This window comes from Scylla paramamosain, chromosome 31, assembly GCF_035594125.1.
Source record: "Scylla paramamosain isolate STU-SP2022 chromosome 31, ASM3559412v1, whole genome shotgun sequence".
NCBI classification, from domain to species: Eukaryota; Metazoa; Arthropoda; class Malacostraca; order Decapoda; family Portunidae; genus Scylla; species Scylla paramamosain.
The window spans coordinates 3,655,063-3,672,500 of record NC_087181.1 but is presented as its reverse complement, the minus strand read 5'-3'; the positions used below and the strand labels follow the sequence as shown (position 1 = coordinate 3,672,500).

General features: G+C 40.6%; 1 protein-coding gene across 3 annotated transcripts in view; it reads left to right on the top strand.

Annotated features, from left to right (window-relative positions):
- LOC135116384 (BMP-binding endothelial regulator protein-like) overlaps nucleotides 1-12,071 on the top strand; it is a 157,404-nt gene extending 145,333 nt beyond the window's left edge. For all 3 annotated transcript variants that reach the window (XM_064033810.1, XM_064033813.1, XM_064033811.1), the window contains 6 exons: nucleotides 710-823; nucleotides 2,339-2,482; nucleotides 2,945-3,068; nucleotides 4,661-5,021; nucleotides 5,576-5,709; nucleotides 7,829-12,071. In XM_064033810.1, the coding sequence (XP_063889880.1) occupies nucleotides 710-823; nucleotides 2,339-2,482; nucleotides 2,945-3,068; nucleotides 4,661-5,021; nucleotides 5,576-5,709; nucleotides 7,829-8,046 (1,095 nt within the window). In that variant the 3' untranslated portion in view covers nucleotides 8,047-12,071. The remainder of the gene's footprint in view (nucleotides 1-709; nucleotides 824-2,338; nucleotides 2,483-2,944; nucleotides 3,069-4,660; nucleotides 5,022-5,575; nucleotides 5,710-7,828) is intronic.
- Nucleotides 12,072-17,438: the final 5,367 nt, after the last annotated feature.

Here is a 17,438-nt window from a genome sequence, read left to right as displayed (position 1 = left end):
TATGATAAACAATTCCTTTCTATCTGTTTCCTCAATCCAACTTTATCAAGCTTCAACATATTATCTTTAGTTCTATCCTGATTACAGACCTTCTAACCATCACCCCTCAAAAAATAGAGATAAATGCAGCTTTTTATTTCATACCTTCACAAACACATATTACATTCCACTTCAAGCTTCCTCAAGAATTCATGCATTAATAAGACTCCCAAACAAGGGGGATGTAAGCAAAATTCTTAGGATCAGCAACCAGGGTAGAACAAGAAATAACGGATTCAAGCTTGAAAAATTTAGGTTCAGGAAAGAGATAGGAAAAAATTGGTTCTCAAATAGAGTGATAGATGAGTGGAACGGACTCAGTAATCATGTTGTTAGTGCTAGGACATTAGAGAGATTTAAGAGAAGATTATACAGGTTTATGGATGGGGATAATAGATGGAAATAGGTAGGTATATTTCATACAGGGACTGCCACGTGTAAGCCTGGTCGCTTCTTGCAGCTTCCCTTATTTCTTATGTTCTTATGTGTGAACTGCAACGTGGAGTCAGAGGACGAGTATATGAATAAATAAATGAAAGACCCTCTAACAAACATATCCCCTAAAATCAGATAAATGAGGGTTTTCTTTCCATACCTTGACACACACTACATTCCGCCTCAAGCTTCAAGAGTTCACCCATTAATAAGATTCTCACTGGGTGTCCGGCAGCGCGTGGAGTCAGAGGACGAGTGCTGCCCGCGCTGCGAGGAGGCGCCCGGCGTGTGTGTAGTGTTTGGAGACCCGCACTACCGCACCTTTGACGGCATGCTCTTCAACTTCCAGGTGAGAGAGAGAGAGAGAGAGAGAGAGAGAGAGAGAGAGAGAGAGAGAGAGAGAGAGAGAGAGAGAGAGAGAGAGAGAGAGATGGGGGGTGGATTACACACTTCAAAGATTCCAACTTGAGATGGAGAGATGAAAGGAGAGACATATTCGTCCGTTCTTCTTCTTCCCTATTTCGTTTTACACATACAGATATTCCCTTCTTTCTTTCCTACCTTCCCTGCTGAGCTCTGTACTTCAGATATTGTAATGTATTGTGGCACACTGAGTCTATGCTACTAAACATCACCATGACCACCACCACCACCGCCGCCACCATCAAAGAAACACCACAATACTCCTCCACACAGCCACTAAAGAATATTAATCACCACTACTCTTGATCGTACCACGAGAACATCATCACAGACACCACCACTACCACAGCCACAAAAACTCCACCGCAAGACACCTTCCGACACCAACCACAAAAATGTTAATCACCACCACTTCTAATCTACCAACTACAAGATTTCCACCACAACCACAAGCTCACCACAAGCTAACCACAATTTATCACCATTTTAGCTCTTATATATATATATATATATATATATATATATATATATATATATATATATATATATATATATATATATATATATATATATATATATATATAAGAGGTGTTCCGGCCAAGGGCGGCAAAATGACTGCGAAAAAAAAAAGCCCACTGAAGATGCCAGTCCCCAAAAACAGAGTAATTTAAAATAATATTCAAGATGTGTCTTGAAATCTTTTTCTTGAAAGAGTTTAAGTTATAGGCAGTAGCAAATACAGAATTAGGCAGAGAGTTCCACAGTTTACCAGTAAGAGGGATGAAAGAATGGGAATACTTGCGGTAGAAACCTCTTATCCTCTGTCCCCCTTCACGGAATACCAGCAGAACGGACCACTATTAATCACTATAGCTGCTGCACCACAACAAAAGATATCTTAACTTTTATTCCTACCACACCACCACTACATCTGTCCACCACAGTGTTTCTAACGTGCACCTGGGACAACGTACTGTATATGGTACGAAATAACATTCAATTTAATATTAGATTAGACACTAGACACAAATAAAGTAGACATATGAAGATCTGTAAATTGAAACTGCAAGAATAACCGTTGTCTTCTTTCGCCGTAAGGGGTTGGCGCCATGCACGAGTCTCCCTCAGTTGTTTCTTTCCTTTGTAACTCCCATCCGTTGAAGTTCTACCGTAGTTCCATCCCTCCATCTCACTTTCTATCTTACCTCGATCTTCTTCCCTCAGCTGATTTTCTGCAGGCTCTTTTAATCGAGTTCTGGCCCTCTCTTTTTATTACGTAACCAAGACATCACTTTTTTTTAATAACTTTTGTAATGCATTCCACACCAAGAATAACCATTGTAACGTGGAATAATGGAACAAATATCTGAATCTGAATCTGAATCTGAATCTCTTTTCTAACCTTCCTCACGTCTCTCTCTTACCTCCCCTTCACCTCCAGGGCGCCTGCAAGTACACCCTGGCGGAGACCTGTCGGGGCGTGCCCAGGTCATCCAGATTCAGCCTCAAAGTGAACAACGACGCCCGACGCTCCAATAACTTCTCGTGGACCAAGAGCCTCACACTGCGGCTCCCCAACGCCAAGGTGAGGCAGAGAGAGAGAGAGAGAGAGAGAGAGAGAGAGAGAGAGAGAGAGAGTGTGTGTGCGTGTGTATGTGTGTGTGAGTGTGTGTGTGTGTGAGTGTGTGTGTGTGTGAGTGTGTGTGTGAGATTGTGTTATACTTTGTAAGTTGTTATTGTTAACTTAAGATTTCACTTACTTTTTTTTTATCAGATTATCAGTACTTACGTTACTAATACTGCTGTTGATGCTACTACTACTACTACTATTACTATTACTACGGACTCTATTAACACTACTTTTGCTATTGTTACTTCTAATACTGTTGCTGAAAAAAAATAGTAGTGACGAAGTAATAATAATAATAATAATAATAATAATAATAATAATAATAATAATGATAATACCACTACTTCCATTACAACTACTACTAATACCACCACCACCACCACCATCACCACTTAATCGCCCCCCTGTCTCTCCTAGGTGAAGCTATGCCAGAAGCTCCGAGTCAAGGTGAACGGCACGGTGGTGAAGCCTCCCTTTGAAGCCCCGGGCGTGATGAGCCTCAAGAAAGAAGGGCGTGCCGTTACCCTCGCCACTCCTGAAGGTACGAGACACACACACGCACACACACACATAGAGAGAGAGAGAGAGAGAGAGAGAGAGAGAGAGAGAGAGAGAGAGAGAGAGAGAGATTAATTGATAGTTTATTGACCACAATAATTTTACACACACACACACACACACACACACACAGAGAGAGAGAGAGAGAGAGAGAGAGAGAGAGAGAGAGAGAGAGATTAATGACCACAGCAATTTTACGCACACACACACACACACACACACACACACACACTCACAGATAGATAGATAGATAGATAGATTAATAACCACAGCAATTTTACACACACACACACACACACACACACACACACACACACACACACACACACACACACACACACAGTCAATTAGCATTCATTATAGTTTTCCTCCTTCATTCGAATTGTATTCATAAACTTTGTATCTTTTTTTTTTTTTTGTCAGAGCCTTATTAATTGCAATTTGAGAGTCTTGGTTGTGCTGTAAATATTGTAATGTTAAAATGAAAGCTGTTGGGAAGTGAATGACCCCTTGGAGTTTCTTGACGTCAGAATTGTTAGTTATAATTAGCAGCAGTTAGTCACGCAGAGGCAGGCAGGCAGGGAGGCCGCGCAAGGAGGAGGAGAGGATTAAAGGTTTGTCCATCACGTGATACTCAGAGCCAATATTTGGATTAGTTAAATAAATAAGTTGATATATCAGTTATTTATAGCGATCGGTTTTCCTTCTCGTTCTTGCTCTTCTCCTCCCTCCTGATCTTCTCTTCATCCTCTTCCTCCTCCTCCTCCTCCTCCTTCTCCTCCTCCTTCTCATCAAGTAGTTAGCTGGAATAAGCTCCTAAATAGACTGTTGCCGTTTGTTCATATGCAGTCTTTGGTAATCCTCCTTCTCCTCCTCCTCCTCCTGTACTATTGAGGTTTCTCCTATACTGTTAAGCGTTTTCTTGTACTATTAGAGCCTTCTCCTGTACTATACTGTCTCTCCTATTAAGAGTGTAGAATAGTTACCCAAATAGCCTCAAAGTCTGTTGCTGTTTGGTCTTCCTTAGTATTCCTTGATTCTTTTGTACTCCTCCCCCTCATCTTCCTCCTCTTTCTCCTCGGTATGTGGGGAGGAGCCTTCTCTTGTACTATCCCACGCCTCACTACAGATTAGACAGTGTAATTCATCACAAACAGATTTACTAGAGCCAATGGGTCTGCTGCTCTTTGTTCCTCTCCGTGTTCTCCTTTGCGTTCCTCCTCCTTGTCTTACTTTTTAGTGCCTCTCCTCCTCCTCCTCCTCCTCCTCCTCCTCCTCCTCCTCCTCCTCCTCCTCCTCCTCCTCCTCCTCCTTCTCCTCCTCCTCCTCCTCCACTATGATGGTCTTTCTACTAGTAATTAATGCAGAGTAGTGAAATGAAGCAGCCTACCAAGTAAAAGGTGTCTTCTGCTGCTTGTATTTCTTTGTAACCCTTTGTAATCCACCACGACCACCACCACCATATCCTTTCAATACCACCCTTTCTCCATCACCACCACAACAACCGAAATATTCTTTCATGCTACCCTTTCTTACTCACCATAACCACCACCACAAACTTGCCTCCCTCCCCAGGTGTGCGAGTGCTGTGGGATGGCCTGAGCTATGTGGAGGTGGAGGTGCCTCGTTCCATGCAGGGTCACACGTGTGGACTCTGCGGGAACTACAACGGGAACGAGACGGACGACATGGTGACTAAGAGAGGCGTGAGAGCAGACGGGGCCTCGCAGATGGCGGTGTCGTGGGCGGTGGGGCGGGCCAGAAAGTGTTCCCTCAAGATGAATAGACACAACGTTTCCCAGAATGGCCCAAGGAGGAGGACGCAGAGATTGACCTGTTCCGAGACTCATAGGCCGGGGCAGAATGAGTGTGGCCTCCTCAACAGTACTGTGTTCGAGGCGTGCCATGCTGTCGTCCCCTTTGAGAAGTTCTACGAGTGAGTATTTGAGTGTTTTTTGTTTTTTTTTTCGTCTTGTTTGTCCGTTGTGATGTGTTGTTGGTTTAGTGTCTTATGTGTGTGTGTGTGTGTGTGTGTGTGTGTGTGTGTGTGTGTGTGTGTGTGTGGTTTGCAGGATTAGCCATACATTCGTGTCATCCTGTTTCTGTGTCTCTGTCTGCCTGGTCTTTTTTGTTGTAGTAGTAGTAGTAGTAGTTGTTGTTGTTGTTGTTGTTGTTGTTGTTGTTGTTGTTATTTATTTTTCTTCTTCTTCTTCTTCTTCTTCTTCTTCTTCTTCTTCTTCTTCTGCTGCTGCTGCTGCTGCTGCTGCTGCTGCTGCTGCTGCTGTTAATCCACAATCTAAGCCTTTTCATGTCCTACTATATTGAGAGAGAGAGAGAGAGAGAGAGAGAGAGAGAGAGAGAGAGAGAGTCGTGTAATTTTTGTGTTAATATTATACAGATTACTACAATGGTAACAAAAAAAAAAAAAAAAAGAAAAGTAAAAACCCAGCTAGCGCCACTGACCACCACCACTACCACCACCACCCCCAGGTCGTGCATGCTGGACATGTGTGAGTGCAAGCCGCCGCGCCGCTGTGAGTGTGACACCCTGCAAGCGTACGCCCGGCAGTGCCAGCGTGTGGGCATCGAGGTGCAGGACTGGCGGAAAATCAGCGGCTGTGGAGGTCAGGGAAATTTTATACTTGGCTTCAGTACAGTTAGATTTTTTCATTATTTTTTTTCGTTTCTTTTCTTTTTACCACATGTTATTTTTATAAACCTGTTATGTTAGCATTTTATTTTTTACATAGCATTTTCTTTTTATACAGCATTTTCTTTTTTTACACAGCATTTTTTTTAAACCAGCATTCTCTTTTTTATACTAATATTTTCCTTTTCACACAGTATTTTCTTTTTTTTTACAAAACATGTTTTTAAACCAGCATTTTCCTTTTTACACTGCTTTTTTATACACAGCATTTTTTGTATACATTTTTTTTTTTTGTGCACAAGCATTTTTTTTTTCGTACACCAAAGAAATTTCCGACACCTTGATAGAAAAATTTGTTCTTGCCTTATAATTTATGTAGAACTGTGTAATCAAACAGTCATGAAAGATACAAGAGTCTACTGTTCTTGATAATCCTTTGAAATCTTTTGTACTTTCTTTCATGACACTCTCATCTCTTTCATCCTAATCTTTTCAAACCTTCGGTGAAAACTTCTGAAATCATAATAGGAGAATTTTTCCGTCACTTCCCTTTCGTGCACACCTCTTTCGTCTTCCTGTTGCGGAGCCAAAAATACCAGCCATGCAATGTTCTATCCTACTTCTTCTAAACCTTTGCCAAAAAATCATGCTCTTCCTTTCCCATTGCTTCTCTTTCCTTTCTTTCCCTTCCCTTCCCTTCGTTTCTCTCTCTTTCTCTATCCTGTCCTGTCCTGTCCTTCCCTTCACTTCCTTTCACTTCCATTTCTTTCCCTTTCCTTGCCTTACCTTTCCTTCCTTTCCCTTCCCTGTCTTTCCCTTCATTTCCCTTCCCTTCCCTTCTCTTCCCTTCCCTTCCCTTCCCTGACGTTTCCTTTTCTTTCCTTCCCTTCCCTAAACTAACTAATTTCTTCCCTTCATCCCGTCTTTTAACCTTCCCTACACCTCTCATCCCACTCTTTTTTTTTTTTTTTAACTATTCAGCAAAAGCTCTATTCAACCCTCCCCTTATTTCTGCGGCGCCCTCTGACCTATATACGATGTTGTTGCGGTGCCAAAGAATTCATTATTCAGTCAGCCTCCTCCCCTTCCCTGATTCCTCGCTCCTCACCCATACATCAAACCCTGTTTGTCCTCTACTTGCTTCTTTGGGCCTCTGCCTGGTTCCTCATTCCCTAACCATAGATCAAACTCAGTCTTCTACCTGATTCTCTTATCCCCAGTAACCTCTTAATTTTTTCGCGTTCTTTGTACTTCGCTCACACCAAAACCCTTCCTTGCTACTCATATAATTATGAAAGAACCGAGTGTTTTTTTATTTCTTTTGACACCGACGTGGTTCTTCTGTCTTCGTGTGGGCACAAAACCTCACTTTCTCTCACGTCTCTCTTTGCCGTCACTTATTCAGTCTTTCCTCTCTCCTTATTCTCTGGTTCCTCATTAATTGACCATAGATCAAACTCAATGTTCTACTTGTTTCTCTTCTCATCCCCAGTAACCCTTATATCATACCTGCTTGTTCGTCTTCCCCTCATGCTTCACACCCCGTAACACTCACACCAAAGCCTGTCTTCCCTTTACGCAGATATTCAAGAACTGCGTGTTTCTCCTCATTTCTTTCTGTCTTCTTATGGACACAAAATCTTATTTTCTCTCACGTCTCACTACCGTTCTTCATGCAGCAGTTGTCATCTTCCTTCCTGCTGTACGTACTACATACATAGCGAACATTCTCTAACTCTCTCTATTATTTTACTTACGTTTAATAACCAAAGTGTTTATTTTTATCCACTGTTTTCTCACCACTAGATTAAACTCATCGCTTGATTACCTCATCTTTAGATAAAAAAAAAAAAAGCAGCTTTAGAACTGTATATTGAAAATGCTGCTAAGTGAATATTGAATGACTTACGCTGCTGTGCCCCTGTTTAGCCATCATAATACAGAAATAAACTCAAGTTTATGACAGACAAGTGTGATTGAAAAGGCTGTTTGAGTCTTAAGTTTGCTGATACCGTCACTGGAATTACTGAATAACTACCATCACTGGAATTACTGAATAGCGAATGACTGACGCGCCTCCTTCCCTCCCTCAGGTCTGAAGTGCCCCCACGGCGCCAAGTACATGGACTGTGCCCCGTCCTGCCGTGCCACCTGCCGGAACCCGACGCCCAACCCTAAGTGTCACAAGAAGCGGTGTCGCCCTGGCTGTTACTGCCCCCCGCCCACTGTGCTGCACCGCGGGTCCTGCATACATGCCAACGAGTGTCGGAGGGGCAAGCGGCGAAGAAGGAACCGCCGCAGGAACCGCTGAAGTGACGGGGCTGGTCAGGCGAGCGGGAGTCGGGTGGCGGTGACGCTGGTGATGGTGACGGTGGTGGTGACGGTGATGGGAGGACTGTACTAGACGAGGCGCCTCCGTGTGTGTGTGTGTGTGTGTGTGTCTGTGTGTGTGTGTGTGTGTGGATGTGTATGGCTGCCCTGGCACCTGTGGCGACGCAGCATTACCAGATAAAAAAAGAAAACGGGAAATTTACTCAAGTACCCCACCAACCCAACTCTCCGCGCATTGGTTCCTTGCGTCCACCGCGGGGATGCTCGCCTCGAGCTCGCTTGTCCAGCCAATCACAGCGTGGCAGGCGGTGGAAGGACGCACCTGATTGGCCAATGATACCAAGCTCTTTCTGAATGCCAGGCGGCCCCGCGAAGAGTGACTGAGGGAGACCTGTTCTGATCTCAAGTGTGTGTGTGTGTGTGTGTGTGTAATATGCATTCACATTTGTGCTTACATGTACACTTTTCTATCCTCTATGTACGTAACTTCCCATACATATAACGGTGTAGTTGGTCTGATATGTGCGTGTGTGTTTTATGTATGTAAGTGTGTGTGTGTCCTATAATAATATCCGTTCGCTGTTGTTTGACGTTACTATAGTATATACACATATACAGTCCATAAAAGAGCAAAAATAATTCATTGTTTGTGCTTTGATAAAAACTTTACTTGCTGCCAGTGTCCTTTCAAAAACTACTGTGTTGAGGGAAAGCACGGGAGAAGGAGGAGGAGGAGGGTGATGCACGCGCCCTGCCACATTCTGTCAGCCGCGTTATCATATCACGTGATGTGCCAGCAAGGAGGAGTGCAATCAGGACACGAGGATGAGTGTGGTTTGTGTCGTGAAAGGAGGAGGAGGAATTCAAGAAAAAAAATGGGAAGAAAATGTTGAAGAAGAAAAGGAGGAAGAGAGGGAGAAAAGAAAGAAAGAAATGAAGTTGAAGAAGAAAATAATTGAAACTAGTAAATATCACTGTAAGCACCAGCTTCCACATGATTATACTGTGTGTGTGTGTGTGTGTGTGTGTGTGTGTGTGTGTGTCTCAAGGGGTCGAGGCAGGAGGAGAGAAGTGGATGTGACAAAGTTCCTACACTGATGATGTGATGACGTAAAATATTTTCCAGCAAAGATACAAAAAAGAAAGAAAAGAAAAAAAAAAGGTTGGTACTGGTGACTGACCCTTGTTTATCTGTCTGTCTGTCCGTCTGTCTGTCTGTCTGTCTGTTGGTTGTAACACTGAGATGACTGTTCACACACGCACCAGATTATTATTTTGGTTTGTAGTAAAAGTGAAACTATAGTAAGCAAGACTCGCCTCCCGCACGCAGACCAAAGTGTTTCTCGTTCCCCGTTTTGTTGTTGTGTGCTGTTCTGTCGGGAGAATGTGGTGTGGCGGCGGCGGCGGCGACACAAGTGATATGATAGTGGTAGCTAGTAACTAAACAAAAACCTGGTCTAGATCCATACTCTATGTATTCTTAAAATACCGAACGTGAGCTGTGAAAAGACAGAGTGTTTCCGTTTCACTGCCTGAGAGGTTTTACACTGTGGAGATGCACCAAAGACTAAATAATGTAATGCTGCGAGGATTTGGCTTGGATAGCGGCCAGCTACGCACGGACATACGAAGAGCTGAATTGAGTTCGAGAGCCTTAAGAGGAACCAAGGTTACTGAGAACACCAAGGAAGAAGCTTACCTGTATCTCTTCCTTGAGTGAAGAGAAAGATGAGGGAGGAAGGCTTGCCATGTCAAATCAGCCTTCCCACTTTAAGACTTTCAATGGCACGCTAGTGAAGGACTAAGTGAGTCTGGGAGGACAGAGGACAGCAATGGAAGATTAAGGGCTCGATTCTACAAGACGGCGCCATATGACAGTTTTGTGGCGCTTCAATTAACCAAGAAGCTATGGGTTTGAAGACTATTGGATATGTTATTAAAGATAGGACCAAGTGAGTAGAGGAGAGCAGTGATGGACGTATTGCTACCTAACAAGTGACAGGCGCGGCTGTGTGGGACGCGGCGATGCAGGACAGTCGGTGGCGGGAGAGAAGTCGCGGCGACACCCAACCAGGCAGTGAAACGCGAGGTAATGTTGCCAACTGGGGCCAGATACTCGTAATGCAAAATGTTTTACTAGATAAGATATAAGCCTTAAGTGCAGCAGGAAAGAGAACAATGCCCGGTGAGGGAAAGACTAAAGACAAAACCTGCCAGATAATCAATTACGGAACCAAGCAGTAGAATCGTGTGAGATTCAAGGTTCGACTCTGCGCTCGAACTACGGAATTGTAGCACGGTTACTCATCTACCAACCGAGCAAACATACCCATGACGCTTGGACTCAGACCTACACTTCTGGAAGCTATGATAGTGCAAGCATCGTGTTCTTAAGCGTTATTGAGTGACTGTGAGGCGCTCCCGAACCCGTGAAACAACCAGCGATATGTGAAACAATTGTTCGAACCATGTTTTCTAGTCTCGAGGAAAGAAGTGGAAGGGAGACTGTAGTGTGTTAGTTATGCCTGGCTGGCGAAGTGTATGGAGGTGGAGAGCAGGACGTGTGGCTTACGGCTGCAAATTATGTGAGTAATTTTATAATTGAGTTAAGATATACTGGTAAATTTTCAGTTGCAGACAATTCTATCATTTGACTTTACCGTTGTTATTCTTAATACTCGACGCTGTGTTATAATTCTGAATACTTAATATGGCGAGATCTGACACCAGAGTACTGCCATAACTACGTGTACTGTGGGAAATTCAATAAAACCGCCCAAAAGTCAATAAGGAAATGGCATAATTCACCCGTGTTAGCAATATAGAGCTGAAAAATTAAGAACAGTGCTGTTTTATATGAAAGGCACGTCAGAAACAGAAATACCATTAAACTGACAGCTAGTAACATTCAAAGGCAAAAGAAAACAAGACAGCGTTATAATTCACCTGTATTAGCAAAATAGAACTGAAAATTTTCGAATGAGTATTATAAGAGAGTTATCTTACACAGACACATGGGAAGCAGAAATACTACTGAATTGCACGATTGACTGCTATTAATACAAAAGGCAAAAGAAAATTAGACGGCCTGTCCTAGTGAGTGTCCCGCACAGCCCCAATGGTCACGCCTCCGCCAGGGACATGAATGTGGTGTCGCCTGGGGGAGGGAGGGACGTGTGGGTGTGGTAGTGTTATGGTGGTGTGGTGTTATCGAGGGAAAGGCTTGTGATGATCGCCTCGAGTACTGCGTTGATATTGTTAACTATTAATCATACTACTACTTCTACTACTACTACTACTACTACTACTACTACTACTACTACTACTACTACTACTACTACCTGCTCCATGTTGTTGTCGTTCGTTCTTCTAGTTTGCTCTATTATTATTATTATTATTATTATTATTATTATTATTATTATTATTATTATTATATCCAATACCAATTTATATTGTGCTTATTTTAGGCTTTTTTTTTTCTTCTCTCTCATCTTTCCTTTAACTGTTGTTATTCAGACATCAAAAGTATATTGTATTTTTGTTACCATTTTCTTTCTTTTTTTTTTATGTATTCTTCTAATCACCATTACCAATCTCCGTTTTCTGTTATTTTGTAGATATTATGCACCATAGCTTCCATTATTACTGTTATCATTCATGTGTTTTTTATATATAATTTTATATACGTTTAGGCAAAAGTTGATATTTAATTTTCCTTCTCAACTATGTTACGTCAACACTATATTACCATAGTTTTCTCCACTATAACTTTACGCTATTTAAACAAAAAAGAAAATTAAACGTAGAATAAAAATGCATAATAGTAATAGGAGATATTACAAGAAATACTTAAATGTGTGTGTTCCATGATATATTCTCATTTTTTTATACTTTGAACAATTTTAATGATCTGCTGTAGTTGTGCCTCAAGACGATGGCTGTACGTGGCGTCCCTGGATAGATGTGCTGATACCCTTCTAGTAAACGTTTAACTGTGAATACAAACGTCTTTTATTTTATCATTAAGACCCGTGTTACTGAACAGTCCACATACCTTCCTCTCTCACTTAACTTGGTCTTTTTTCGGTTATTTAGGGGTCTCCACAGTGGGTCAACCTTCTCTAACAAGCACGGTTTTCTACGCCTCAAGATCCATGGTAATGACCAGTCCACCTCCATGGTAATGACCAGTCCACCTCCCTTCCTCTCACATTCCACTATTAAACTGACACACTTAACTTAATCTTCTTTGAGCTTCTTCAGTTAGTCTGTGGATAGATGTGCTGATACTTCTCTGGTAAACGTTTAGTCGTTAATGCAATTTGTTTTTTATTATATCATTAAGACTCAAGGTATTGAACAGTTCACCTTCCTCTCACATTTTCTTATTGGATAGACATACTTAACTCTTCCTCCGGCTGCACCTATCAGAGGTGACAGGCTGCCACAGCGGATAAGCCTTTTCAAGCTCTCGGTCTTCTACGCCTTCCTCAGTCACAACCATTACAAACATATCTTCTTTCACTGCATTCACGAACCTTCTTTTAAACCTTCCTCTCTTTCCTAATAGTTTATCTCCAACATCTCCATCCCCACATCTCGTCTCTCCTCTTGATTTGCGTCACGAACATTTCGTCTTATCACCTCCCCTCCTCTGTGTGTCTTCATCCTCTACATTTTCGTTGCAATGTTGCATTTCTTGCTATCTTCTTCCTCTACTTTTACGCCTACTACTCTTATTTTGTTAACTGCATGCCTCCCTCCCTCTCGTGGCGTCGCTGCACAACTGTTTCCACTCCCTCTTACCCTTATTTTGTTCTTAACCAAGTTCATACGTTATTTTCTTTTCATTTTTTTTTTACTCGGTATTAGACAATTACCTCCTTTCTCATCATCCTCTGAAAAAAAAAAAAAAGGCTTATCAGGTAGAAACATTCAATTCGATGCACTCCTACATTTTTTTCTTCGTAGCATATAAACACATAACAAAAAAACTGTTGACATTCAGCAGCCCGATTGTAGTTAAAGATTCCATGTAAAGTATCGGTACCTCGGTAGCGCGTAGGGAGACTTATTGAGTGATATTAGTAAGTGTGACCGAGGACTGTCCGCGGCCACCCAGTGATACAAGATGAATGTAAAGTTTAGTCAGCCCTTGGTCAGCCGCAACCTCCCGAGATGTCTGCCCTATATATGTCATTGGATGATTATTAAACACGGTTTTGCTTGCCTGCTTAATAATAATAGACATAATAATAATAATAATAATAATAATAATAATAATAATAATAATAATAATAATAATAATGAGAGAAAAATGGATCAATATATATATATATATATATATATATATATATATATATATATATATATATATATATATATATATATATATATATATATATATATATATATATATATATTACGATCATTAAAAACTCGATATTAAGTAAAGTAAACACGCAGCAGACTCGCAGACAATATTTTCTTTCCAAGTACAGTTTTCCCGCCTCTCCTCTGCTGCGTGTGAGAGAGAGAGAGAGAGAGAGAGAGAGAGAGAGAGAGAGAGAGAGAGAAAAATATATATATATATATATATATATATATATATATATATATATATATATATATATATATATATATATATATATATATATATATATATATATATATATATATATATATATATATATATATAAGGGCGTGAAGAAAAAACAGTTTAGAATTATTGCTCTGATTACCCAAGACTTAATTAACGCGGCTACGAGTATTTTCTTTAGATACTCTTATCACGGTGACTGAGATATCTGTGCTGCTAATATAGAGTTTCGTCCTGCGCGTCACAGCCAAGTGGGTATTATTTATTTAGCCACATCATTATTATTATTTTTTTTTAGTTATTATTATTATTATTTATTTTTTTTTTTTACATGGATGTACTCCAGTTTTATGTTTATATTTTTCAGTTCTCTTTTTTAATATATATATATATATATATATATATATATATATATATATATATATATATATATATATATATATATATATATATATATATATATATATATATATATATATATATATATATTGTAAGATTTTGTCTATTTATATATTTTCCAATTACTTCATCTCAAAATCACTTGGATACTATTTTTTTACATTTTTTAACAGATGTCATTGAACTATTTCTTACGATGTTTCATCTTTATATACTTTTTAGCCATTCTTTAATTTCAAAATAACTTGGATACTGTTTTGTTTTTATTCCTACTTCAACAAATGTCCTTTAACTTTTCTTATCATATTTTTTTTTCTATTCATATATTTTCTAGCCATCCCTTAGTCTAAAAAACCACTTGGATACTATTTATCTAAACTCACTTGAACAGATGGCAGTTAAGTTTTTTCTTTATCATATTTGTAAGTCGGTACTGCTTTTAGTGTGCACATTTGCTGTCGCTCGTTAATCCTCAAATCACATCTTTACTGTTTTTTTTTAACTCAAATTAACGTCAGTGAGAGTTTTATCACATTACGTTCGTATTGCTTCCATTATGCGAACTTGCAGTTTTTTACATTGCAGTTATTATTTAGGATGAAGGAAGCTATTCTTTTGCAGAAATTACAGGATTTAATAGATGAAATTACAGGAGTTTCTATATGTTTCTATATACCTATATAAGATGTGAGGCGTGGTGTGAGAAAGGAAGGAAGGGAAGCATGGAGGAGAGAAAATGTATAGGAGTCTGATAGCCTCGAGAAAGGAAAGGAAGTATGGAGGAGAGAAAAGGTATAGGAGAGGATGATAGCGTTGAAGGAAGGAATGAAAATACGGAGGAAAGGGAAGGTATGGGAGAGGCTGAGAAAGATAGCTGATTCAGAAGAGGGATTGACACGGCTGGTGAAATTGTTGGGAGGTGTCGTACAAAAGGAGAAAACCGAGAAAAATTAGGGTGAGAATAAAATAAAGAACATACATAGGAGACAGCAGGACGGTCAATGTAGTTTAGAATAGTAAATTGTCCAAGGAGATAGATTTACTTTGTGTATTTAGGGTACTGTATTCTTAAATGACTAGTCGTTTTGTCTCCACTTTAAAATAATCCGTCATCTCTCCACGCCTTTACCGCAGCGGTGCCATGTGACACCACTACTGCGGAATGTTGAGTCATTCACTTAGTCATTTCCTTATTGTCCGTGGTGAGTTAATAGGAAGTGCGTGAGTTTGATCAGGTAAATTCAAGACAGGCGACCGTCACTTGCAGTTGAATAATAATTTAAAAAAAAAAAAAAAACTACGGTCAAATACTAGTTTTCTCATTCTTACAAACATCTGAGAACTACAAGACATGAATCAATTAAAACAATTATCAATTAAACAATTATTGTGAACATTAAGTAGAAATAAACACATCAACCTTTTTGGTGGATGCACGGGTCGCTTTCGTGTTTCCCCATCCTACCCCTCAACCGTGTCACTTCTTACTAGGGTTGCGTCCTTGACAGGTGAGACACTGAACTTTCTACAGAATACACCTGTAGTGGAAGCCTTTGCGTGCAATTTCCCATAAATGTATCTGTACTGCGTTGCTGAGTGAATTACCAAAATTGGAAATGACGAAAATTGAAGAGGTGTTAAAGTCGGAGTCTCTGGGATAAGAAAAGATACCATATGTGCTGCCTGTAGTGGCTTAGTTCACTGAGTGTAGTAATGAAAGGAAGCAACCCTGGAATGCCTTCCTCAACACCAGTTATAGTAGTTCTTCGCTCCAAGGAGGCTCAAAGCACCGGTGATGACTATCAAGGCGAGACAATCATTATTCTCTTATTATACACAGGATGACGACACCAGAGTCAAATATGGATAGAAAAGTCTCCCGGAAAAAAAGTAATGACCATTACAGTATTTACATATGCTTAGGGGAAGAAAACTTCTGACCCTCAACCACTTCTGGAAGAGGCAACTCAGACCTCAGATGAGCAAATTGCTAGATTTAGAGTAGGTGTATAATTCAATTTGTGGAAAAAAAATAGTATAAGTACAAAATCACCTCCATATGATAGCTGCTGGAGATTTAATAGTATTAGCGAAAAGAAAGTAATGAGGGAGCCGTCGAAGCGGCAGCCACCACCTCCACCACCAGTCCACCACCAAGATCAAGACTGCCTGTTAGTTGGGTGAAGAACAGAATGGTTTTCGTAGAGATAGGAGAGCTGAGGACAATGTTTGTGGTGAATGAAACGATTGAGAAGAAAAAGAAGGATGGGGATAAATTGTACCTAGGTTTTCTGGATATAGAGAAAGCTTATGATAGAGTGAACAGAGAAATGCTAGGTAGAGTCTTAGAAAAGATTGGATTGAGTGCAAAGATAGTTAACATAGTGCAAAGTATGTATGTGGACACAAGAGCTAGATACAGACTAGGAGACATAGAAACAGACTGGGTGAAGAGTGAGAGAGGAGTTAGGCAGGGCTGTATATTGTCACCAACCCTTTTTAGCCTGTATACAGAGGAGCTAGCAGCCAGGATGAGAAGAATGAATGTAGGGGTAAGTGTGGGGAATGATAAAGTATGTGTGCTCCTTTATGCAGATGACGTAGTTGTTATGAGTGAATCGGCAGATGAGCTTCAAAGTTTGTCGGATGTAGTGGATGGCTATGGTAAAGACTTTGGAGTAAGGTTTAGCAGTGAGAAAAGCAAAGTAATGATTGTGAATAGGTCAGAGGATTAAAGTAATGTGGTATGGAGACTTGGAGAGAATGAGTTGAGACAGGTGCAAGAATACAAGTACTTAGGGATGTGGATGAGTCCTAGTGGGTGTGCAAAGGCAAAGAATGAAAAGATAAGTATGGTAGGTCGATTGGGAAGCGCGGCAAGGATGAGAGCAAATAAGTATGATGTGTTGAGAGAAGTGTGGAAGAGTGTGGCTGTGCCATGTATAATGTATGGTATGGATGTGATTGCATGGAATGAAAGTGAAATTGATAAGTTAGAAGTGGGCCAGAATACAGTAGCAAGGATGGCACAGAGTGCACCGAGGTGCACAGCAGTTGAAGCCTTGAGAGGTGACATGGGATGGAGCACCTTTAGAGAAAGACTCACAAAAGCCACACTTAGATACAAGATTAGGCTTGAGAGAATGGATGATGCAAGAATAGCAAGGAAGGTGTACCTGTGGAATTAAAGTGGAAGCAAATGGAGGAAGAGATGCATGAGAATGACAGACAGGGATGGATTGCAAGTTGTGTGGGCGATAAGAATGGCTGGGAGGAATCAAAATGAGCGTGAATGGGTGGTAACAAGAGGAGGCAGAGTGGGAGCCGAATGGGATGTGAGAAAATGGAAGAATGAGATAGACAAAGAAGTGAAA